Here is a 27,489-nt window from a genome sequence, read left to right as displayed (position 1 = left end):
GTAAAGAAAATGGCTACATTGAAAATAATGATTTTTAAGCTATAGAATAAAAACACTAAGTTCCAGAATGCAGATGCTATTTAAATTTTGCATTGAAAATAATTTTACATAATATTATCGTGGAAATATGCATGTTTCTTAAATCTGACAACACAACATTGAAAAACTGGGTGATTATGTTACATACTGATGTTTCATTTGGTTTACTCTAGTGAAGAGAATGTGCTATGAATTCATGATTTGTATATACCATCTTCATTATTTCAAATCTAAAATTAGATTAAATGGGAACTTAAGAATGAATAGTTCCAGAAGAAACAAACTTACCATATTTACTGTCTTTACCTTAAAAATGACGAGAATCAACTGGAAAACTAATTGAATTTATGTGAGTGCACAGATTGATGATTAAAAATTAAACATGCAAAAATTGGTATCGTTTATGTACCAGCCATAAGAAATTAGTAAAAACAAAAAGAAAAAAAAAAGAGAAGCATACTTCATACATACCAATAAAATAAAATAAATATGTAGGTATAAGCTTCTTTGCACACATGATAAAGTTTACAAAGAAAAAAAACAAAGCATTATGTAGGGATGTAAGGGAATTTGGGGGGGAAATCAGACATTCCATGTTACTAAAAAGACAAATATAACAAAGATGTCAATTCCCCTCAAAACAAATTTATAAATTCAAGGCAATTCAAACTGAAATTTCTAACAATTTTTCTAAGAATTTGAGAGTAATAATTCTAAAATTCATATGAGTATATACAAAAGAAGAAGCATGAAGTCAGGAAATCCTGTCTTTACCTACATGTTAAAATATATTATAAAGCCACATAGTTAAACAGTTGAAGAACATTTCAGAGGTTCAGATCAGTGAAGCAGGAAACAAAGTAACAGGTAAAAAGAATATATGAATTGAGCATGTCAAATCAGTGGGGAAAGGATAATTACACAATAAGTAGTGCTGAGATAACTGGTAAACTATTTGGAATAAAAGGTTAGAGCCTTACCTCATTATATACACCAAACTAAATTCCAGAAGGATTAAAGCATTAAAGGTAAAAAGATGAAACTATAAAAGAGCTAGAAGAAAATATAAGTAAATAATTACATAACTTTCAAGTAGAGTTGGCCTTTCTAAGCACTAAAGGCAGAAATAATTAAGAAAAAAAGCATTTTATTCTTTAAAAAATATATAATAAGTTTTTAAAAAACATACAAAACAGAAAGGAAACTACAGTGGCAAAAAACAGAACAAAAATAATTTTGTACCAATACACAACACACTAAGCATTAAGAACTATAACAGGTAAAGAGCTCTAAATTAAAAGACCAAGCTGTGATAGAAGCTACAAATGGCCTATAAACTAATGGAAAATGTTCTAATTAAATAACTAAAACATGTTATTTGCCTACCGTTGTCAAAAGTGTAGTTAAAACAAGCAAGTAGGAATTCTCAGTCATAGCTGCTGGGTACATTTCTGAAGGACAATTTCATAACAGGTATAAGATGTTAAAATGGATATATCCCTTGACCCAATATTTTTAGAGCTAAGAATTTATCCTCAGGAAATAATTACGAATGTATGCTATGATTCAGCCAGAAGTATTTTTATTCACCACAGCACTTTTCACAATAGTGAAAATTGGTAATAATTTAAATGGACATGAATGGAGGAATGGGACAATAAAAAATAAAATATACAATGAAATACTATTCCTATCTCCAATGTGTGACACAAAAACACTTGTAGGTAAAGGAAAATGTTAAAGATATAAGGTTTTTCAAGAAAGTCATGAGGGCTTCCCTGGTGGCGCAGTGGTTGAGAGTCCGCCTGCCGATGCAGGGGACACGGGTTCGTGCCCCAGTCCAGGAAGATTCCACATGCTGTGGAGCGGCTGGGCCCGTGAGCCACGGCCGCGGAGCCTGTGCTCTGCAACGGGAGAGACCCCAACAGTGAGAGGCCCGCGTACCACAAAAAAAAAAAAAAAAAAGTCATGAAACACTAGATACAATTCTGTTTTAAACATATGCTTGTGCCTGCATGTCTATATGTGCCTATAAAATACTGAAAAGATAACAGGGTATTCTTTGATTAGAGATGATTTTTGCTCCTTTTTTTTTTGTACTACACTATGCAAATGTTATTCAATTTGCTTATGTGACTTATGGTGCTATAAGAAAATAATGGCTTTCAAAGTGTATTGTAGAAAGAAGATAATATTTCCTTGAAAAACTTAAATTTAACAAAAATAAAGTTTGGTGCCTTTGCTTGGCATTCATCCACCATAACTCATGAATTCCAGTGTTTTTCACTTCCTTTATACATTTCTTTTTACTTCACACAGCCCATGGCAATTACACTTTTCATGAGGTATTTTCTAAACTGAAAACATTCTTCCTAGTAACTAATATCTTGACTTTCTTACAACAATTATCTCCAAAGAAGAATTCAAATTAAGGAGCTGTATTATCCCACGACCTCATAGCACCTCCTCTTCACTCCCCATAAATTGACACCTGTAGAGAATGTTAAAACTGATACCTGCAGCTTTATATAAAGTTCTGTCACAGGATTAATCATTTATTGTCAGCACTTATCTGTAGTATACGTGCTTCTTTCTTAGAAAATAAATTCAGGAAAAGAATGCTTCAGTAAAGAAAAAAAAAAGAAAAGAAAAACTATCAATACTTTGTGTTTCATTCAAGTCTTTCGCCACGTCAAAGATAGAACTAGCAAATCAACTCTCTGATCTCTGTGATTTCTAAGTAACTATAGGGCTAGAGAAAACTCTTGGACCTTTTATTGATTTTTTTGAAAATTCTGTTCCTATGCTCTTTACACAGTTAGTTTGCAATAGAAAGATTAGTTACTGGTACAGAAGTTACTATAGAAGAATTAATAACTAAATTCAGCACAATACTTTGTGAAGAATGAATACTCAAAAAATGTCACTGCTTTTGAAGGTGATAATTATAATATTTTCAAGTACCACCTAAGCATAATGACTACAAAGCCCTCGTTGATGAGCCATGTGAGTTTAACTCTTTCAGAATCAAGATAAAAATATCTTCTGAAGATAGTTGTTTTTACAATATTCTTATTCATTCTTAGGACAGAGACATGGAAAAAAGATAAGACTATATTTTATATGAAATGGAGAGAAATGACATCTACCCAGATTTCCCTGATCAAAATGCCACAAATTAGGGCTTCCCTGGTGGCGCAGTGGTTGCGAGTCCGCCTGCCGATGCAGGGGACACGGGTTCGTGCCCCGGTCCGGGAAGATCCCACGTGCCGCAGAGCGGCTGGGCCCGTGAGCCTTGGCCGCGGAGCCTGCGCGTTCAGAGCCTGTGCTCCGCAACGGGAGAGGCCACAGCAGGGAGAGGCCCGCGTACCGCAAAAAAAAAAAAAAAAAATGCCACAAATTACATTGGCATGATATTGGTGGTTCATCTGAACGACAACTTACTTTAGCCCAGGAAATTTCTGTATCCAAGTCACCAAGCAAACTTTCTGAAGTGGATTTCTGTACCAATTCAGTTTCAGTAACAGAAAGCCATTCAGAGAGAGAAGCAGCCTCTTTCTTCATTTTCCGAGCCAACTGTGATGCTCTTTCTAGATCCTGTTTTCCCTCTGTGACCTTAGAAAAAAAAAAGAGAGCACAAGAGAGATGAACATAGTGGGAATGAATCAGAGCATTAACTAAAGACCCAAACAGATTCATATTTAACCCCCAAGACAGACCTAACCCTTATCTCTGGCACCTAGAATCACACCATTCTTACTTTTCTGCAGGGGGACAATATACTGTAGTTGTTACATGTCAGGCAACCCTGAGTTTTCACCTTAGCTCTCCACTTACTTCCTCAGAGACCCTGGTGGAGGTTCAGCCCTCAAAAGGTTTCTATGAGTTTTCAGTGAAAAAAAATACATACACGAAGGGCTTGACCAAGTCCCTGCAGCCAAGTTAAGAAATCAATGAATAGTTCCTTTTATTATTTTGAACAGAAGATGCCTTAAAATCCTCTCAATGAGGGATTCTGTTTAAAAAACACACAAAAACACACAGATATTCTAGCAATGTGAGGGGCAAATAGCAAGATTTTTTACAATCATATGTTTTACAATTAACCACTTAATGTGAAATACAGTAAATGGCTATGCAACATAAACTTTTATTATTATTTTGCTCTTACTGCTGTTGAGGGAAAGCAAAATGAACTGAACTGACATTTACCAGGCTCTTGATACAGCTCTCGTATCGTGCTAACAAATCTACACGTGTTATACAATAAAACCCTGGAAAGGCACTATGTTTTCCATTTAACGAACAGGACAGTGAAGCTTAAAAAGGTTAAGGCCATAACCAGGGAGGCATGACCATCAGACTGAGGCTGGTGTGACCCCTTGCATTACACGATGGTACTCTCAAACTAAAGTCATTCCCAACCTAACACTGAGCTGACACTTCAAAGAACGTCACAACACAATACATACACAAAAACATGTTCTTCCTTTCATGTGCACAGATGTATAGATGATAACATTACCTAAGTAGTACAGTGATAAGTCATGTATAGGAAGAAATTTTTTTAGATACAAAATTTCTTAGATATAAAAACCAAATTTTCTTAATAAGTAAAATGGGATTACATTTCTTTTTTACTGGTCCCATAGGTTCAGTTTTGCTCTTTCATGTGTCAAGGATTGATTATTATTAAATTCCTTCTTAAAAGTGAAACATTTTTCTATGGAGTTTAATTAAAATTCATGACTCTAAATTAATAGTACTTCAATGCAGACTTTAGGAGACAAATACTTGAATTCTTTTAAAAGATATTATGATACTTATCTGACTTTTATGACATGCCCAGGCAGCTACACAATTATCATAAAACTTAATGCTACCAAAGATTTCTGTAAACCAGGAAGAAGATAATTTAAGTTTCAACTTACAACAATCTACACTCTTCTCAGCCTAATCAATACATTTTAAGATGTACTGCATATTGAATCAAGCCATATCAAGTTGTAAATCTTTTTTTTTTTTTTTTTGGCCACGGGGCATGTGGGATCCTAGCTCCCTGACCAGGAATCAGGGATCAAACCCATGCTTCCTGCAGTGGAAGTGCAGAGTCTTAACCTCTGGACCACCATGGAAGTCCCTCAAGTTGTAAATCTACGTAACCATTTACCCCTTCTCCCTCTTGGATATGCAACCATTCCCTCTCGATAGGATCATTCCCACCAGTATGAAACATACTCAAATGTCTGTCTCTCCGTTTCTCTCTCTGTCTCTGTCTCTGTCTCTGTCTCTCTCTCTCTCTCTCTCTCTCTCACACACACACACACACACACACACATATATTTCCTACTTTGGTCCCACCTCCCCTAATGACTTCCGTCTCTCCTACCTTCCCCATACAAATTCTCAAAACCATCTCTCACCTCCCACACATACTTCAAGCCATGACATTCTGGCTTCTATCCCCATCACTCCACTGCAATTGTCTTTCCTAAGTTCAGTAATGACCCCAATGGCAACAGATCTAATGGACATTTTTAAGTGGATGTCTATTTAACTTTCAAAAATATTCAAAACAGGAGCCTACACTCATTCTCATAATGCCCTCCTTCCTTTGGCTTCCCAGACTTAGCACTTTCCTGGTGTGCTACCACTTCTTGCTACTTACTGTGGCTCTGTATATATATATATATATAAAATATATATATAAAATATATGGTTGCACAATGTGAATTTTTAAGGCGCAGAATATGATAATTTGATACACATACATTGTAAAATGAGCACCACAGTCAAGTTAATTAACACATCCACCATCTCACAGAGTTATCTTTTTTTTGTGGTGAGAACACTTAAGATCTACTTTCTTAGCAGATGTCAAGTTTACAATTACGGAAAACAGCATGGCGGTTCCTCAAAAAATTTAAAAAAGAACTACCATATGATCCAGCAATTCTACTTCTGGGTATATAACAAAGGAAATGAAATCATTATTTTAAAGAGATATCTGCACTCCCATATTCATTGAAGCACTATTCACAATAGCCATGGATAAAGAAAATGTGGTACACATATGTATATAAATATATATGTGTGTGTGTATACACACACACACACACACACATATATACACACACACATACATGTATACTTTAGTTTCTTTTACAAGCTCATCTTCCTCAAATTCCCTCCTAAATGAGGTAATCCCTCAAGACTGAATTCAGGCCCTTTTCTTTTTTCACTATATCCTCTCCCTAAACAATTTCATCATCACTGAAAACTTAACCACCTCTATGCAGATGACTCATAAAATTTATATCTTCAGCCCAGATATATTCTCCAGACTTGAGTAACTTTGTGAATATCTGACAAATGCAATTAACTCTCTCAAAGGTACTTAAAATGTCAACATGTCCAATAATTGCTTATGATTTCTCCACGCTTCTGCCTTTCCTTCCAGTGCCCCGTCCCAGTGATGGCACAATGATTTTCCACATAATCAAGCCAGAATCCCAGGAGTCATCCTTCATCTCTCGCTCCTGCATCCCCACATCAAATCCTTTACCAAGTCCTGCTCATTTCACTTCCTAAATATGTCTTTTAAAAAACGGCTCATACCATCTCCACGGCTCCAAACTAGTTCAAACACCATCATCTCTCACAAAGAGCATAACAATGACTTCCTAATTGGTCTTCTCACATCTGTTTTTGCCTCTCTGCAATCCACCCCTCCAAACTGCAGTGGGTGATCTTTTAAAAAACATATATCTGAGCATGTTATCTCCCTGTTAAAACCCTGCCATAATTGCTCATTGCTCTTAACAAAGAGATTAAAACCTTTACCACAAACTCTAAGACACTGGTCAGATCTGGTCTCATCCCATCTCTCCAACACCGTGTTCCCACACTTGCTGTCTCTGCTTTAACCACACAAATGTACCATGCTGCCTCCTGCCACAGGGCCTTTACACATGCTGTTCCATCCACTTCAGAAGCTTCTCCACTGGTTTCATCCAGGCCACTCCTATTCATCCTTCAGATCTCAGCTTATGCACCACTTCCTCTAACCCAGACTGGACCAAATCCCCCTTTACATATACTCCTAAAGCACTACATACATTCCCTTCATTAAACTTTGGGCTGATAATCTGACATTACTTTGCATGGCTACTTGATTAATGTTTTCTTCTTTTATTTCTCTCAGTTCCATTAGGCAGAGAGATAATTTATGTTTTTGCTTACCACTGTATCTCTAACTGCCTGTATAACTCCTCACACACAATAAAGTCTCAATTGTGTTGAATGAGAAAATGACTTAACTCCAAAACCATAATTACAGTTAGAGATCTGCTGTAAAAACCAACCACACCATTCCCATTTACAAAATGCCCAATTAATAAATACAATAATATTTCACAAATAACTTCAGTTGTATAATATACAAAGAAGTTCTAACATATGTGTTCCAGATGTGCAGTGTATCAAAATGATACACAACGTATCACACCAGTAATCTAATCTTGCAGAAGTGCAGTCCAAATTGCCCAGGAAATGTAGGACTGTTCTTTCTTACTAATCTGAAAGTGATCACAAAATTTCAGCTAGTATTCGCTGGGCTTGTGTAGCAACTTCATTAATATTTAATAACCAAAGAAGGGTCTAATGTTATTACCTAATACAGCTTTTCAATATTGATGAGAAGGTTTCACTTCCACACATTTTTTATTTGTTTCTTTTTTTGTTTTATTTTGTTTTTGCTTCTCTGGTTTCAGGGCAGAGAGTCTCAATAGGAGAAGATGTTAAGCCTATTGGATCCAGCTGGTCACTCGCAGTAAAGGGCCTAACAACTTCCCCATGAATTCACTAAAATGCCCGAATTATAGGTGTTTCTTGAAAGGATTTTAAATCCTGAGAGATTAATGTGAACTTCCTGTCACTATTTATTAGAGTCCTAATGTTTTTAACATTTCTCAGTAGACTATTCAATCTAGAAATCCAAGGACCAATAACTGGAGTTTTTACAGAGACTATTATTTGTAGAGTTTCCTTAGAATAACTTATGAAAAGTCAGTAACCATTGAAAATACAGAAATTAACCTGGATTAAATATTAAAAATACATTTCTGTGTAACTATTCATCATTGTAATAGTAACACATACATTTAAAGAAATGTAATAAAAATTATTGGCATAAATGAAAACATATATTATGAATGCCATAAAACTCAAATATGCTTTCTCCCGGAAATGAAATGTTCAAATACATCAATGAGAGAGACAGAGGTGGGCAGCGCACTTGCTCTGCTCACCTGGGCGCCCAGGTCATTGTAGAGAACCTTCAGAGAGGTCAGCTGCTCATCCATCCCCTTGGGGTTGTCAGTTTGCTGCTTCTGGACAATGTGCCTTCCGGTTTTGATTACAGTCTCCACTTCAAGCTTGACTTCACTCAAAATTTTATAGAGTTTCTTAAAAATAAAGATGACAAATTTTACAGATTAATGAAAACATGCCAGCTGGAACCATTTCAGAACATGGCTTACAAAGATTGATGGCTAAGAACTAACCATGGAGATCAAAGGGCTTTATCTTTCCCAGATCTGGTTCAAAGGATGAGTAAAATGAAATCAAGGCTGTAATGACTTTTTTTAAATCAGATAAGAAAACACACTCATAGAGGTTATACTTGTTTTATTAAAAAAGAAAAAAAAACTCAAACATGTATCTTGAAGGTTTATGAAAGTACTTGATAATATGAACATATTTCCTACATAAAATGGGAAAATATTAGGACTAAAAACTGAACGTCTAACATTTTTTAAATTACATTTTTTAAAATCCTAAATGCTATTACAAGAAAAAAGCCAACATTGGCTATTTCTGGCTGTTGGAGTTTGGAGTACTAAGATTCTTTTTTTTTTTTCTTACAATTCTCTGAAGTACCAAGTCTACCACAATGAGTACATATTAATTATACAATGAAAAGCATATAAAAACTAAATACATCAAGATGTATATGACCATAGGAAGTCCAAGTTACGTAGGTCAAATTCAGAGCTTCCCTCATCCTTGTTACTTTAAAACTAAAAAGCTGTATTCTGGGCAGGTTCTCTTATCTCCATGCATCATAACCTTGACCTGAAACACCTCATGTGGCACTGTCACATAATAACAGACCACTGGACTAAGTTACACACAAAGTCAAGGATGGTACTTGCTCTGTTGATCTCTATATCTCAGTAAATAAATATTTACATTCATACGTGCACATGAGCGCATATTATATATAAAAATTCATCCTATTTTTTCATTCTTCCACCCATTCAAGCTTTCAAGTAATCAAACAACCTTCAGTATGCAACAGACATGTGGAGACTGCAATTTTGAAAAGCACAATGAACTCTTCCCAGACTTTTCTTAGCTTAACTTGTGTCATCTTCAGTTTTTTCATGATTCTTCCCAAGCAGAACACTAGTTCTACGATTGTGCATGCTTGGTCACATTATTTTTAAATTTCTATGCAACTGAATTTTCTTTTTTTTTTTTTTTTTTTTTTTTGCGGTATGCGGGCCTCTCACTGTTGTGGCCTCTCCCGTTGCGGAGCACAGGCTCCGAACGCGCAGGCTCCGCGGCCAAGGCTCACGGGCCCAGCCACTCCGCGGCATGTGGGATCTTCCCGGACTGGGGCACGAACCCGTGTCCCATGCATCGGCAGGCGGACTCTCAACCACTGCGCCACCAGGGAAGCCCCCTATGCAATTGAATTTTAAAGTTCAAGACTAAAACAGTAATAAGGCCTTTTAAATAATTTCTTCTTTTACATCTTAGGTTTAAACTTTGATTTAAAATTTTATTTTCCTAGAGAATGATTTTTTATGCTATAATATTCCTGACATCCATTCTAAGTATAATTTCTTCTTTCACACTTTAGTTTAAACTTTATAAATTAAAATTTAAAATTTTACTTTCCTTGCAAACACATTTGTCGTACATTGCAATATTCCTGACATTCATTCTAAGTATGGTTCTTCTAACTAACGCAAATCTATCCTTTAAAATTTACCTTATTAGTCACATTTGCCAAAGCCCTCCCTAACTTCATCCTGTGATTAAGATGTATTTTTTTTTTGTAATCATGTTATATACATGTTTATTCTAGCTTCCTTATCTCATTACACTGTACTGATTGATTTTACTCTCTGCAGGCTATCTCTCTCCTATCTCTTCTAAATTCCTGGGAGGAAAGGACCACACTTCTAATTTTTTAACCTGTCTTTCATCATTTATTCCTATTCTTAGCACACTTTAGACTGACAATTACTGAACAAACCATGTACATAAGCGCTAGATGAAGCCATATCACCGACGGGAAAACCCACTGGACACATTAACCACCCAATGGCCTCACCATACACTTGTCCAAGTGGGTCTGTATGACATCAGGGTCCACATCCTTCACATCCAGAACATGAAGTTCTGCTTTCACACCCTCCAACACACGCTTGCAGTCAAGCATGCGCTGTTCAAAGTTAGCAGGCTTCTGGAAAAGCTGGAACTTTGTGGACACCTCTCGAAGTTTCCTCTGTTTGCAGAAATGAAAATAATAAGCAATTCACATCAGAATGATAATCTTTCTCAGCAGACAATATTAGCATAACACATACTGCTAGAAGGCTGTAAAATAAAGCAACAATAAAAACATTCTTTAAAGGAACTTAGTGAGGCTACCCAATCACCTTGGGGAACTGCACAGCCCAGTGTCCTGAATTTCTTGACACTCAGTGCCTCAGTCTAAGATATAATGAAAGGCTAAGCTAGCCTCGCTGGAATTAAAACTGCATTAATTTTCTTACCTGTTTGTAAAACACAATTCAAGAACCTAGAACTCACAATGCCCTTCATCACAAGGTCAGAGTGAAGGTCAGTCTGCATCCCCCATGGAGGGGCTAAGCGGTGCTGCATCCCATGCACTCAGCCTGCCCCGTGTACCAGCCATACCAGTACAGATGGCGGCTCTGCGTCAAGGGAAAAACCTATACAAAGCAAACATCTGAATCTAGATTGCTCTCTCTTCTCTACTCAACTAGAAAACTCAGATCCAATAGCTTTCCAGTGCACCTTCAACACATCACTCCCATCCAACTCTTTACATCACAGAGAAGACCAAAGGCATCCAAGTCGTCAGCTCTTTCTCATTTTCTTTTTAGGCCCAACAGGCTGAAAAGTAAAAGGAAGCTGCCCTTCCCCTTCACCTGCAGCACATCCATCTGACTTCCTCCTCTCCGGCCTTCTGGGGAGGTGGGAGGCTGAGAACGTGTGTTTCTTCTCAGCTCCTCTAGGGTTAGCTCGTGGGCTGAGATCTCCGCTTGGATTTTCTACAAAGAGATTAGAAAAGGGAGAGAATGTCTGTTTTTTTGTTTTTTTTTTAAGTGTCAGAGAGTCATACAACAGATAAGAATATATTGACCCCATCCATGCTTTAATAAATGTGCGTATAATAATAATACGGGCCACCTGTATCGTAGGACTGCTGTGTGCTGTGCACAAAGGTCTTTGTATTTGTCACTTCAAATGTTCGCCATTTATTTATAAAGAGGGAATTTCCCCAGTTTCATAGCTAAGAAAATTATAATTTTTAAATGGTGATCATTTGCCATTATCTCACATAAACCCCCTGAGAAGCCCCAAACCCACGTGCGGCCCTGTAAGGAAGGCCGGCATTTCTCACTGGCTCTCAGCTGGGACGGCAGGAGGAGCTGGTTCCCTTGCAGGTGAGGAGACGATTACATATGCTCTCTTTACGACTAGGACACCCTCACATCCATGGCAATACCTGGGCTTCCTGAGGAACTTGGAAGGCATCTATCCTGTCGGTCAAGTACGTTGTGAGCTGCTTGTCCAACTCCCCTAAGCTCTCCTGCAAGACCTGAAGCATGTGGTCAGTTTCACGCAGGACCTGGAGTTGCTTTTCCAAAGAAATCTGCTTGCTCTCTGCCTACAGGGGGAAAAATTTACCCATTAGACGCTCAGCACAAATATAAACAGCTGAATATAAGAAAACTCTTATGTTCTAACCACCAAGAAAAGGAACATACTATAAAAGCACTACTTTAAGACTTTGGCCTGCATTATCAATAAATAATAATTAGCAATGATAACAGTGAAAAGGTCCTTCTAGTATCTTATGCATCTTGCAGGAAATTACTAATTTTTACTTCTTTCTATATAAAATGACAAAATACAAAAATGCCCTTAAGGGCAGTATTTTAAGTGAAATAAGAGAGAAGGACAAATGCTGTATGACCTCACTTATATGTGGAATCTAAAAAAAATCACAAAAACAAAATATGTTATGTTACATATAACATATAATATAATGTTATATTTCAATTATACGTCAATAAAAAGGGAAAAATGTAAAGATTTCCTATGTACCATATTGAAATAAAGGAGAGAATAAAAATATGCCATTTATTACAAATTTAGGGTGTTTTTAGGACTCAGCAATAAACCTGTAAACAAGAATATAAAATATAACAGAAAGGTCTATGAGTGAACATGGAAATCTCTCTTTTTGCAAAGTTTAAAGAAGTTCTACAGATGTGCACAGTGTTGAGCCACTATTTATTGAACTTTGGGGTTAAGTTTGATGCTATCCATGATCTAAACATCAATAGTTATTTTTTAATATGTGTTCGAAAGCTTCTAATATCCACCCAACTCTCCTATAAAAACAATCTCCTTTCTCTACTTACTGATATGGACATGCATGTTGTGATACATTCTGAGTATGTATCTTAAGAGACTATGGTATTTTATAATAGCAGCTTATATCAAATTCTGATGGCTCTAATAATTACTAGGATAATATGAGTCATTATTCTTATATACACCTATAATATGTTCCTTAAAGGAAATTAAATACTTCATAAATAGAAACAATCTCAAGGATAAATTTTTAAATCATTGACTTCTGCCTGCATTATAATATAAGTGTAAGGTCTGCTCTTCCCCACCTAGTATTTCAATGCCCTCAACATCCCCATTGGTTACCAACTTTTCCCCTTGGTATAAGTTCCTGAGGTCAGCTCCATATCATAAACATCTAATCGACACGCATGGCCCGGTTCTTACCAGGTGACTCAGCTCTTCATATCGACTGGTGAACACCTCCAGTTTCTCACTGATGATATCATCGAGGATCCCTCCATCGATCAGAGTCTGGCCAAGTTCCCGAATCTGGGTGCGATTGTCCGCTGGATGTCGCAAAACAGATTCTAGAGACTAAACAGGGACAGGGGCAAAAAATAATGCATTTACCAAGGCAAAGTGAATCAAGGATTCTAAAAATGTTCGTTTTATTTAAAACCAGTAATTCCATTTTCTAGAAATCTACTTAAGGAACAAGATCAAAAATGATTAATTCAGGGACTTCCCTGGTGGCGCAGTGGTTAAGCATCCGCCTGCCAATGCAGGGGACATGGGTTCGAGCCCTGGCCCAGGAAGATTCCACATGCCGCAGAGCAACTAAGCCTGTGCGCCACAACTACTGAGCCCTCATGCCACAACTACTGAAGCCCGCGTGCCTAGAGCCCATGCTCTACAACAAGAGAAGCCACTACAATGAGAAGCCCACGCACTGCAACGAAGAGTAGCTCCACTCGCAGCAACTAGAGAAAGGCCGCGCACAGCAACGAAGACCCAACGCAGCCAATAAATAAATAAATAAATAAATAAAATTTATTTTAAAAAAGATTATTTCACAAAAATGCCCCTCATGGTATTAATAAACACATGAAATTGAGAACTCAGCATGAATGATGATATATGACAATTCCATAAAAATAATTTCAATAATTATTAATTACATGGGAAAATGTTCATGGTATGATACAAAGTTTAAAAGCAAAAGACAATACTATACAAATAAAAGAATTTCAAACTGTTATTGATTATATTACTAAAAAGTTTCTATAGCATATATAAAATTCAAGGCACTGTTTTATATACACACTTTATATATACATAAATTTAATCATATGGCTACATACTATTCCCACATTACAGATCGGAAAACTGAAGCTCAGAGAAGTTAGGTAATTTGCCAACACACACACAGTAAAAAGAAGAGCTAAGATTCTAACTTGGCTCCAAAGACTTGGTGATTCCAAAGCCTTTGATCCAGTTACTATAAAGTACTACCTCCCAGCATATATACATAAAAATAATAATTCGGAAGAAGTACACTAAAATGTTTTAAAGTCTTATCTTACACTTTATACTTTTCTCCATTTTCCATATTTCTAGAATGCACATGTATTAACTCTCAAGTTAGGAAAGTATGTGTTTTTAAAATAATCTTTCAAAACATTTTTTAATACTCTGAATCTCTCACTCTGCTATTTTCTTTGAGAAATGACATCTTTTCTCCAGAAAAGCATCTGGCTTCTGGAATTTAGGTACCACATTTGACTTATTTCTGACCTTTAATCCAGTCATCTACTTAATTACTACATCCTATTCTTACAGTTTTAAAAGCACAGCTACCATCTTCCTCTTCTTTTTTTTTTTTTTAAAGAAAATCTATTCTTTTCACACTTTAATCCACTTAAGAAACAGTTATTAAGTTATCATGTGCCACAGGCTGTGCTGGGGAACAACAAAAAATTCAGGCACATTTCTTGGCCTCAAGGAACTCAAGTTCAGGCTTGGGGACAGGATCCCAGGCCTCCAACACTGCCTTCTCCAGCCTGTCCTCCAATTTTCACGTCTGAAGACAACAGAGTAGAAGCCACTGTAAACACAGTCCTTGCCGTGTCTAATGAGCAAAAATAACTTTATGAAGAAACAAGAGAGCATTATCCTAATAAAATAAGGCAGAGTTTTATCCAGGGACTGGTAAAAACAATCTGGAAAATCACTAGAGTGCTTTATGAAGTCTAAAATGTACTAATTAGCAAACAACTAACCACCTCATAAGGCTGAGTTTAGTGGGTCACCAGTAATCTAAATATACATGATGCTATAAATACTTCAGGCAATGGAAGAAAACACAAGTTACGCTGAAAACCACCAAGGAAGCAAAAGTATTTGCTGGCATAAGGCATTATGTTCCTTGTTTGAATACTCATTCAGCCTCATTGCAACAAAGAGAACCACCCAGAACGCAGGCTCCCACCTCCAGGGCTTCGCTGACAGCATCTGTCTTCTCAGGCAGGGCCTCTGTGCTCTTCATCCGCTCTTCCAAAGTGTTTAGCCAGGCGGTCTCAAGATCCAAATAGTGAAGCAGTTCAATCCAACAAGACCATACCTCCTAAATAGGCAGGGAAAAGTTAGACAAGATAAAAAGCCATTTAGAGATACAGTGCATCTCTACTGCTGCACACTCTGTCTAATCAAGAATAATTTCATTTAGATACAAGTATAAATGGGCGTTTAGAAACTGATGAAGCTGGTATTTCAAATAAATGAAATAAAATCGAATTCTTCGATTAACTGTATTAGGCCAACTGGAGGGAGGTAGGAGGCTGCTTCACTAAGATAAATTCCAAGGCTTTGTTTAAATGTCGAAAATAAAACTGTATAATTAGTAGAAGAAACCAGGAGGGAAACATTATTAGTTTGTTTTTAAATAGAAAGGTTAAAACAATACTCAGATTTGCAACACTTTAAAACAGCTATACAGGAAACTGTTTCCCTGGGTCCACCCTATTCCAACTCAGAGCTAATGGGTGTAACCATTTGATGAAGACTCTTTCCAACTTTTTTCTAAATTCATATGAACATGTCTATATATGAACAGAGCTACTTTTTACCCAAATTGGAATTTTACTATAATTGCTGCATTAGTTGTAATCACTTATTCCCCATGCCTGTGGGGAGTTGGGGGCTGGGGTATGATTCATCCTCCAATTCCTAGGAGCAAAATTATGGGAGAAACAAGCCCCCTTGGGAGGAGCCTATTTGACAGATAAATTTAAAAGACAGAGTTCAGCATGGAGCCTACTGGGTTGGTCCTCTTTCAGATCCACTGACTAAGAGAGGACACATTCTAGCAGCATACACCCCATCTGAGGAATACTTACCAGGTCAGGGGTCAGCAATTTTTTATATAAAAGGCCACACAGTAAACATTTTAGGTTTTACAGGCCACATCTGGTCTCTGTCACAGATTCTTCTTTATTTTTTTCTGTGCGTGTGTGTTGCTTTGTTTTTAACAACTCTTTAGAAACTAAAAATATACAAACAATTTTTAGCTCCTGGGCCATACAGAAACAGGCCACAAAACAGATTTGACCCACAGGCTGTAATTTGCCAACCCCTGGCTAAGACGAAAAGGGAAAAGAGGTGTCTGGTCCCCCACATTTCTACAGGCAGAAAGCAAGCTGAGAAATCTACTCAGCTGCAAGCAGAGCCCTATTTCTTACGGGAAGGAAGGGATGGCCTACGGAGAAGCTCTCACAAGAAGCAGCACTGGCCACTAATCAAGCAACAGTCCCTGGCCCCAGAGTAGGAGCCCTGACTACACATGCCTGGCTGGATTTCAGAACTACTAGCATTAGATTTCAGAGTCACTAATACCAGTGCCTGCTCTTTTTACCTTCCACTGCCCCAACTTTTTTGAATGGGAGTGTCCACTGAGGTTTTCCTGTACCTATCTCACCACTGTGTTGGGTATATGAGGTTCAGATAACGTATCTTTTTAGTGCCCAGGTCGCCAGATTGAGAGGTGCCACACCGACACACCTGCACCTGAAGAAAACTGTTCCAAGGAGCCACATTTGCATTTGCACCTGATGTAGATTGCATGATACTGGATTTTGAGCTTGATGTTGTACTGCATAAGACCTTAGGAGTCCCTGGGAGAGTGTAAGAGTATTTTGCATGTGGAAGGACTGTAACTAACTTATGACCAGAGAGTGAACTATGCTGGATTAACAATGGCCACAAATTTATTACAGCTACTCCCATGAAGTGGTGAAACTGTCTTCTCCTCCCCTGATTGTGGGCTGGCCTTGTGACTTGCTTAGAGCAAAAGAAGGCTACAGAGATGATGCTGTGTCAAAGTGCAGAGCTAGCCTTTGAGAGAACTGGCAGCTTCTGCTTTCTCCCTCCTCTAAACCAGCTGCCATGCTGTAGAGAAGCTGAGAGGCCACGTGGAACGGGGACCTGGTGGATGAGAGTGGACCTGAGTGGAAGAGCCATGCAGCTGAGCCAAATCAACCCGTAGAATCATGAAAAATAATAAATGGTTGTTTTTGTAAGCCATTACATTTTGGCAAGGTTTGTTACACAGCAAGTAATAACTGAAACGTAAGTGTATATATTAAAAATATAAAAACATGTTTGGGAAGATTATACATCACTTTCTAGATAATGATTACTTTAAGAGAGGGATCAAGAGATGGTATGAGATGGGGAAAAAGGGAACGGGTTCTGTAATGCCCATTAATTTTATCTGAAAAAAGAAGATCTGGAAAAATATGGCAAAATGTAACATTAGTTACAGCTGAGGGATATGTACATGGGTGTTAGTAATATCATCTGTACTCTCCTATAAGTTTTAAATATTTCATGATTTAAAACATTTTAAAGGAATCTAGAAATAATCAAGGTAATAAAGTCAGACTCTTTGGAAGAAAGGCATCCTTACTCTAATTTAGAAATTTGGGCTGTTTCTACCCAAGATCTCTTGGTAATCCCTCACATAATTTTAAGAATGCTTCCATTGTGGAATCTTTTTTCTTCTTATCACTTCCCCTTTCAAAGGCATCAAGGTGTCATATTTTCTCTTTTATCTACTTTGTTTTCTTATACTTTTCCTTTTCTTCTCTCACCTTGAAATATTTCATTCCTTATTCTCAAACTGTCACCACTGGGTCATAAAGACAGTGTGAAGAAATGACACAGAATTCATGGTGGTCTCTTGTTAGCTTGGGATAACCTGGGGACTCCATTATTTAAACATATTGTGAGTAGTTACTTTGGCTAATAATAGACAGGAAAATAAACAAACCAAAAAAAAGCAAAATCATGTGTGATTAAGGCAGAGAAGAAAACACATACAAGACTGTGGTAGAATTCAATTCCAGGATCATCTACTGGGACTTAAGATTCGCCATACATAATGTTACATATTATGTTCACAGAATGTTAAATTCTCAAATGAGTGACCTCAGGTGTTTTAAGTCAGGCAATATCTTAATATTAAAGAATGAGGCTTTGTTGACTTGTAGCTTTCTTATTAACTAATCCAAATTACACTTATTTTATAGATTCAGAACAAGTAAGTAATGAGTGAATTTAGTTTGAATACTGCAGTTGTGATTACCATTTTAGGATTCATCACAATGCAATCATTTGTTTTAGGCTGAACTGAATTTAAATTGCTATAAACTGAAGGGCTTCTTAAGTCTTTTCAATAAGATGTGACAAATGTCACACTAATATAAAAACAAACAATCAAAAACTTAATTTTATTTTTAAAAAAACTCAGAGAATCATCTACACCTTAAATCCTATGGCCAGGGTAGGGGAAATGGTCCAGGAAAATACCAGCACATTCAAGTTACTCTTTCTTTCACTCTAAATAAAACCTATAATTTTAGACACCGCTCTAAACAGAAACCTCAATTCATCTCTGTGCACTAACCAGGCAAAAAAAAAAAAAAAAAAAAAAGGAGGTACTCACAGTATATGTCTTAGAATTTTAGGACTGGAACAGACTCTACAGATCATCTGTAATATAAAAACCTTGAAAACCTTGATTTCAGACATAATAAATGTCTAAAGCTAAGAAACTCCTTTTCCAAGAAACTTCCACTAACTGAAGGCAGATCTTGCTCTCCAGTTTTCTTTTCTCTGTTTCATTTTTATCAACCTATTACCTAAATTATTATCTAATAATTACTACTACTGTTATTATTATCTCAATCATGAAAGAATTACTTTTCTTTTATGATCTAGTATTTGAAAAGAAAAATGGAGGGTTTTTTCCCAAGATATGGAAGCAGCCAGTACATTACAGAGTGTGAATCTCAGAAATGCATCAGTGAAAAAACACCATACCTCCAGCGTATGGCACTTTCCGCGAATTCTATTACAGAGAAGTTGGTAATTCTCCAGCACAACATTCAGCTCAGAGGTCAATTCCTGGCCACCAGAGGGCACTTTTGCAGCTAATAACTTGATGTTGTCCTTGAGAATCTTCACTCTCACCTCCTTCTGCAGCACATCCTCTTTCGCCCTCTGTTCCAAGACAGAATGAACTTGAAAACTGGCTCCCTGTCTCAGGAACCCATTTCTTTCTTTTTCAAAAAATAACTAAGCCAAAATTAAAACATCCAGATGATTCTAACTACCTAATCTAAACATTATTAGGTAATCCCTAAATAAGAATGCTAACTACAAAATTTCACTCATTATATATCCCCATGTACACAGTCCCCATGAAGACATTTTCATTTAAGAACAGCACTGTTAACACCTAAGTTATCCCAAATTATGTTTACTGACAGGAAGTATTTTCAAAGTCTGGGTCCAGAATAAGAATTAAGTGAATTAATTTTAATTGATCACTGGAAGTTGAGCAAAAGTGGAAGTGTACCATGGTAGAAGTATTCTTTAAAAATAATATAAACATATTTTCTTCTGATAATTAACAGCATTTCAAAGATGACGAAGTTATACTGGGAAGATCTGATCTAAAAGTAGCTTCCTGCCTGACTTTCCTTCCGTGCCTGATGAAGTCTCATACTCAGGAAAATCAACCTAAAACAGCCTTTCACTTTCTCTTGCAGCTTTCTTTACTACTTAATGGTTTTAAATTTCTCTAGGTTGGGATATAATAATTAAGTGTAGTGGTTTTGTTTTTAATCCTGATGGTTGTTTGGCAGAATAAAAATAAAATGTTGCCCAATCAAGAGTTTGAATCTCTCTTTTTTTTAATTCTCATTCCTACTGACCTTAAAAAAAAAAAAAAAAACAAGAACAAACACACAACAACAAAAAAACCCCACAGAACTATAAGAACTATAACAAATAAGATGGCTCTTAACATGGTAGGCTACCTCTAAAATACTTTATATACTGAATATTTTTAAAGTTTCAAGGAAAGCTACACTAAAAAAAAGTGTTTCTGTGAAAATACTACAATAAAAGTCCTTTTTATTTACTTTGCCTCATACACAATAACGCACTGGTGAAAAACAATCCTTTTAAAAAACATCTGCACAGATTTTTGCTTTTGTTATACTTGTAGGCAAGTTGCAACTCTTATTTTTTTAAAGGTAGCTTTTAAGACACTATCTCCTTTGGCTTCAACACTGAAGGACACTTGAAGCGGTGTTGGAAAAGTGGAAATGATGTCCAGTTCTTTTATTATATAAAAAAAGAGAGTGTGCAAGACTATTGACACAGAAATATAAGTTTACAGGAAATACATCCTGTGGACCCAACTGATATTAACTCCCTTGACGACATTCCTAATGCTCCTCTTACCTGCTCCAACAAAATTTTGGCATTCATGTGTGCCCCATGTATTAGCTGGAGGAACACAGCTGGTGAAATAAAGATAAACCCCAACCTAACTGGGAAGTCTTTGTTCTTTACAAAAAATAATTCTTCCCGAAAATTTCTGGAAATAGAGAGTGGTGATGGTGGTACAACATTGTGAATATAATTGATGCCACAAAATTTTTGAGTCATTCACTGTGGCTCACCAAGGTTCTAATGTAAGACATTTTCTCAGGGGCCCTCAAGACTCAACATGGGCCAAGTTAACACGTGAACTCTCAGCTTCCTATCCCTACTAAAATCATAGCAGCTGACCCTCCTTTTTTTTGTTTGTTTTTTTTTTTGTAATTTGAAATCTTACTGTGAAAGATTATATGTACATTACCAGGCCTTACAGCTAGGTAGATGATTGACCGATTGACTGATTTTAAAGGGAGGAGGGGAGCTATAAAGCCTCTCCACCCTGACTGTCCCAGCCTCACCTTCATTTCCTCCACAGCACTCTCAAGTTCTTCTGGTGACTTGTATTCAAAATCTCTCTCCAGGTAATCTTCTTCTGCTTGGGTCATCCATTCCTGCATCTCTGCCAAGTCTTTTTTCAGGTTCACCACTTTTTCCTGACTTTCAGACAACCTATTTTTCTGAATAGTAATCTAGGAAGGAAAAGCCATTCACTCGAATAAACAAGTCCTGATACATTAAATGTCAATTTCTAGTTTCTAATATCAAAAGACACAGTAATAACTTTCCACAAAGAGTCTTAAGGTTTAAAATTCAGATGACACTCTTGATACATTTTGTGCTGATGCTGTGGAATATAAGCAATAATGAAAACAGTAAGTATAACTGGCATTCGGTATCACATTTTGGACATTAATCTGGAAATATCTATTATAATTTTGAAAATGCATAACTGTTGACAGAGTGATACTCAACTGAAGGACTCTAACCTACATCAATAAAAGCATATATTTCAAGGAAATCTACTATAACCTTATTTATGGGAAAAAAAAACCCTGAAGCAACCAAAATGTCCATTTTTTCCTTTTGAACAGGATTCTCCATTAAGACTGCACTTTTTAAAAGCAGAGAAGAGTAGATTGCTATCAAAGATGTGGATACAACACTGCTTTACAAAATTTTGGCTTTGATAATCTACTGTACTTGTATATTCCACACACATGCAAAAAAGTTACATTAGAAAATAGGTATTGGTCTGAATCCGGTTCAATAGCTTTTTAAACTATTTTAAGAAGCCGAAAAATATCTTTCAGAAAGATCCCTCTAACCACACACTGACTTCTGCGGGAGAAGATATCATACCACACAGATCATCCAGGGCTCACTTCATTATTCAACCTCCCACTCAAATGAAATCTCACAGTAGGCGTCACCCTGCCAGGGCTTGCTTGGCTGTGACACTGATGGTGACAAAAGGGCAGTTCAGGAATAGGATGGCTCTCTTGAGAGTAAGGGGGAATACTTAGTGGCCCTCCTGCTCCACTCTCTAAACAGGATCACAGTCATAAAAATAGACAGGCACTAAATAGGAGCTTGGATTTCACCACCCCACATGGCACTCAGAGACTCTACTGCCAGCCATATACACAGCCCTGCTTCCTAAGTCTTGTTGATCTAGTGAACTTTTTAAAATAATACAGATTTCAGGGCCCCACTTCCCCAAAATTCTTTTCACTAGTAGTTTCCAAACACTAGTCAGTTATATAATATTCATGGATCCACAGAGAAGTGCGAAAAATAAAGACACTGTAGCAAACTTTTCAAAAAAAGAAAAGCTTAAAATTATCATTAATTATCTGAGATTATATACTTTCTACATTTTGGCATTAAGATGTTTTTCCTTTCACGACATCATGCATATAATAGACCGTTTTTATTTGTTGATTTTATATGTCTATCCTTTCTTAGAAAAATAAACATTTGGCAACACTATGTCCAAAATTTCTTCAACCTTTTTACTACTCAGTGATATAAAATAGTCTAGAACTGCTTTAGATAATTACATAGCAGGTGGCTGCCTCCTTGCTGAAGACACTTAAAAGTTTCCCATGTATTTATTCCCATACTTTGAAACAATAATAATCCACAATTAATTCTATGTTGTCAAATGTGTATGTATGTGTATATGTAGATAAATAGATACACAGATCTAAATATCTATATGTATCTAAGCATCTATCTATCTATCCATCTAGCTATTGTCTTCCTTGCCCCTCACCGTCACTTCCAAACCAGTTTCCTTATTTACTTCCTAAAAGAACCCCAGCTCCTTCAAGCACGTCTCATCAAATTATAGCACATTGAAAGGAGTTTGAATTTGGCTAGAATATAAGATGATATTATGAAAGTATTTTCTTAAGTGTGACAATGACACTGCATTTTGTAGAAGACAGTCCTCATTCGTGGAAGAAGCAAGCTGAAGTGTTTAGAAGTGAAATGTCATAATATTTTCAACTTCCTATCAAAACTATAGATAAAACAAAAAAAAAAGGTACGCCTGTGTGTGCCTGTGTGTGTGTGTATGTATGTAAAGAGAGAAGGAGGAGAGAGAGAAAAGGCAAATGTGGCAAAACATTGACAACTGGCAAATTTAGGAATGGCTTATGGCCGTTCTCTCGACCATTATTTCATCTTTTCTTTAAATTTGAACTTGTTCAAAATAAGGAATTTTGGGGAAAACAAAATAAAATACTCGGGGATGCAAATATAAAGTTTTCCTGTATAAACATGAAACAAAAAACATTGTATTAAGAGATATGTACTATCTATACAACTGTCTGTGGGGTATTCCCGCATTTGACATTTTCTCCTCTTGTTTTTTACCCCTTTCTCACTCACTTCAGCTGTATGCAACCTCACTATTACTTCACTAACAAAACAGAAGCAATCAGAAGAGAACTACGACATATTCCTACTGTACACATAGTTGCCTTCCTTTCATTACCACAGAGGGACTGCCTGATAGCAATTCTTTCACTTCGAGGGTGGACCTCATCCCCTCTTGCCTAATCACAGACTTTGCTTCAGCAATTATCTTCTCTCAATCTCTTCTGCATCATTTTCTCTTTCTAAGTGAAGTCCTTTTTGGCATGCAAACTTCCAGTAATACCCCTTAGTTTTAAAAATTACAAAAACAGCTCTTCGGATCCCCACATCCCTTCCAGCACCTACCCCATTTCTCAGCTCCCTTGAATAGAGAAATTCTCAAAGTTGGTTACACTTGCCCCAGTACTTCATTTGCTTTCCTCCCCTCAACATTCTCCAATGTAACTTTCTTTCCCGCCACTCCACTGGAACCACTTTTCTCAAAGTCCATAAAAGCGATCATCTTGTCAAGTCTAAAGCTTGCTTTCCGGTTCTAATTAGTCTCAGCAGTCCTCAGCATTGAGCACTGTGAAAAGCTTTCTCCACTTGGCCACTGGGGCCTCACGGTCTCCTGGCATTTCCCCTCTGGCTGACCTTTCCTTCTTAGCATCCTTGGCCAGTGCTAGAGACCCCATTTGCATGTCTCGTAATTTTGAATTTAGTCCTTCCAGTATGGAAAACATCACTTCACCTGCTCCCACAAAAGCTTCTCCTTGAGTCTTGACCATTTCAGTAAATAGCACCACAATTCACACAAAGTGGAAGCTTTGCAAAAATCCTGAGCTGTCGTTAACTATTCACTTTTCCTCATATCACATATCTAATCCATTACTAGACTCCCAGCTCCACTTTCAAAATACAGTGCAACCCAACATTTCTCATGACTTCCACCACTATCTCCCTAATCCAAGGGGCCATCCTCTCTCTCCAAGACTGCAATAACCTTTAAGTATTCTCCCCATTTTTATTCTTGCTTTCTCAGAGCAAATTATCCACATGGAAGCCAGAGTGATCTTAAAAGATCTATCATGGATCAATTCCTTGCTCAAAACACTCTGCCTTCTATGTAAAATCATACTTGAAATAAAAGTCAAAATCTATGCTTCAAAGGCCATATACAGTCCATCTCTACCTACCTTCTGACCTCAAATCTTCCCATTCTCCAACCTGCTAACTCCTTCCTTCATTCTATTCCAGCTACAACTTTCTTGTTCTTTATTGAATATGTCAAGCTCATTCCCACCCAGGGGCCAAAGGTACAATAGCACCCTCCCTTCATTAAAAAAACATGACCTAATTCTGGCCCCAACCTGCCACCCATGCTGTAGTTATTCTAGACCACAGTTTTTCAGACTGGATGGGCTATAACATCAGTTTACTCTATCAAGAGAAGCCACTATCTACCTCCTGAAAACCACAGACAGTGAAGTTTAAAAACTCACCTCTTTTCTACATTTCTCCAGTTGTGTTTGGTAGTCAGCTAGTTTTGTTTGCGTCCAGGTTTTAATTCCAGCAACTGGAGAGCTTTGAAGGTTACCTTCTATTTCTTTCATGTCTTTCAGAGATGATTCAATTGTTTCTATTTCATTAACAAATGCCTGAAAACATAACATAAGCCCTTGTTGAGTTCATGCCTATATAAGTAGATGCCATTATTACAGTCTGTCTGCCTGTATCCCTGCAAATATTTTAAGAACAGACTGCTTGGGAGGCAGGACTTTTAACTACTTAAGAAATATTGTCTTAAGAAATTCATTTCACCTGGATGTTTCATATAGCCATCTGCCAAATTACATTGGAAATACTTGACTCTCAGCAGGGAATAGTACTTTTAATTAATTTAGAGAAGCCTAATGATTTCAACAAATATAAAATGCAAGAAGTATTACTGGCAAACTTCATTTGTAAAATATGTTTTTCTTAAAGCCTCACCATGTAGCACAATAAGAACGATATACAGTTGGTAATTATGACACTAAGATTGTCACCATACATAAAACAGCAGATACTAATGAACTAAAATTGCTCTTACATTCTCCACCCAAAATTTAATCTGAAAAAGAATAGACACATGCATAATGTATAACTGAATCATTTTGATGTACACCTGAAACTAACACAACATTGTTAATCAACTATGCTCCAATATGAAATAAAAATTTTTTTAAATTCTATAACCATGGCCAAAAACAGAAATATGAAAAATCAGTCATTTATTGACTAGCTATAAAGTCAAAAAAAGGTTTATGATGAAAGATATTTTATCTAGGTTTATTGTCATGTCATATTCTTAGAATTTTAATAAGAGCAGCAAATAATAAAGAAGAAGAAGAAAATGTTATTTAGTACAGCAGGTTCCCTAGATCAGCAGAACTCACAGAGCACTGGTCAAGCTGTCTTTGTAGCCCTTCGGCGTCTCCTTGGACAGCCTGCTCTTTCATTAAGAAGTCTTTCACACCATCCATCCACTTCTCAATGACTTTCGAATCAGCCTAAATCAAACACAATAACAAAGGGGGATATTACTCAGTGACATTCAACCTATTACATCTCAAGATCTATTGCTACTGGAAAAAAGGCAACTTTTCAAAACTCCGATAGCATCATTTTCATTTATTTTCTTTCTTTCTTTTTTAAACTTCCAACATCGAAAATAATTATTTTCTTCATTGTTGCCTAAAATCCTCATGAGATGATATCTTGGTGATCATTCTAAAATTTCAAAACACTCTCCAGTGAACAAAGTTATTTTGCTTAACGTGAGTAATATCTATGACTAAAAATTCAAATTAAAGGTAAAAAATGCTTTTCTGGGTATAAGCAGCTTAAAAATCGTTCATTCTCATATAATTTAGAACAAGTCTCTCTCCTTAAGTTGGCTACTCAAAGCAGGAGTAAATAAATAGCACAGTGGAGGGAATAAAAGAGATTTTTCTTAGTTCTGCAGTTGGATGCCTTGTTATCTAAGAACCCAGTATGGTCCACTACCCAGCTCCATTCTTTCATCCAACATTTACTAAGCACCCACTGTAATCCAGTTACTGTGTGCGGTACTGGGGGAAATGAGAAAGGGAACATTTTGCAGAAAGAATGAGACTTCAGACAGGTAGTAACACTGGAACTGGACCTTGAAGAATGCAAATAATTAGGTCCAACTTGAGCTCCAAAACTACAGTAAAGTGATGGTCATTTCTTTCCAAGGTCCCCCATCCATCATTGGTTAGTCTGATTTGTTATCTTCCCTTGCATTGAGCTGAATTTGTTTCCTTGTACTTTCCTCAGTTATTTGCTTCTCATTCCTCCCTAGGAATGGAAATAAATTAACTATCTTATTCAAAACTAACCTTCAGATTGGAAGGCAGCCACTATGTCTTCCCTTAGTCTTTTAGTGATTAAACACTCCCAATTCTTTCCATGATGTCTCTAGTACATGATACCCAGATACTGCAATCAACACTGTGATCAACATGCTCTGAAAATTACATCAACTTTTTAATGTACTTAAAATATGCCACCAAGAACCAAGTACTCTTATCCTTAGAATGGTGCAATGAATGACGAAGATGGAACCTAACTGGTATTTCACATCTGGATATTACATTCAGAAAATGCCATCTAAATTTTTTTTCAGTTTTATTTTTCTTATTGTAGAGTTGGGTTTTGTTTCCTTCATTTTTAAAAATTTGTTTAGATATATATTATTCATAATATTATGGTTAGCTAAAACTCCAAAATTCCCACAACTACCTCAAAAGTACATTTTCCCTATCCCATATTGTTTAATTGACTTCTGTAATAAATTCAGAACTTGCTATTTATAAATATTAAATTTTGCCTTGTTATGTTAACGATACCAGTTAACACTACAACAATAAAAAGCCAACAGAATGATTTGAATCTTTAGTCTCTCCACTTTCTCATCAGCTGTGCCTCCCAGCTTTCTCTTATCTGCAAATCTGACAGTAAGCTATCCTTTTTCTGTTGGTTTTTTGGGGGTTGGGTTTTGGGGTTCTTTCCAGATGAAAAATAAGGCCAATTACAGTGCCTACCTGA

The 27,489-nt window shown here is 36.7% G+C and overlaps 1 protein-coding gene across 2 annotated transcripts in view; it reads right to left on the bottom strand.

The window, feature by feature from the left end:
• Nucleotides 1–27,489, bottom strand: part of UTRN (utrophin) — a 506,315-nt gene that overhangs the window by 308,402 nt on the left and 170,424 nt on the right. For both annotated transcript variants that reach the window (XM_067010961.1, XM_067010960.1), the window contains 11 exons: nucleotides 25,815–25,928; nucleotides 24,879–25,034; nucleotides 21,033–21,203; nucleotides 19,105–19,284; nucleotides 15,215–15,349; nucleotides 13,171–13,320; nucleotides 11,870–12,031; nucleotides 11,289–11,411; nucleotides 10,445–10,618; nucleotides 8,349–8,504; nucleotides 3,484–3,654 (listed from right to left, as the gene is read on the bottom strand). In XM_067010961.1, the coding sequence (XP_066867062.1) occupies nucleotides 3,484–3,654; nucleotides 8,349–8,504; nucleotides 10,445–10,618; nucleotides 11,289–11,411; nucleotides 11,870–12,031; nucleotides 13,171–13,320; nucleotides 15,215–15,349; nucleotides 19,105–19,284; nucleotides 21,033–21,203; nucleotides 24,879–25,034; nucleotides 25,815–25,928 (1,692 nt within the window). The remainder of the gene's footprint in view (nucleotides 1–3,483; nucleotides 3,655–8,348; nucleotides 8,505–10,444; nucleotides 10,619–11,288; nucleotides 11,412–11,869; nucleotides 12,032–13,170; nucleotides 13,321–15,214; nucleotides 15,350–19,104; nucleotides 19,285–21,032; nucleotides 21,204–24,878; nucleotides 25,035–25,814; nucleotides 25,929–27,489) is intronic.

This window comes from Kogia breviceps, chromosome 13 (genome assembly GCF_026419965.1).
Source record: "Kogia breviceps isolate mKogBre1 chromosome 13, mKogBre1 haplotype 1, whole genome shotgun sequence".
Lineage (NCBI taxonomy): Eukaryota > Metazoa > Chordata > Mammalia > Artiodactyla > Physeteridae > Kogia > Kogia breviceps.
Note: the sequence above shows the minus strand (reverse complement) of the source record. Positions and strands in the feature narration are given on the sequence as shown.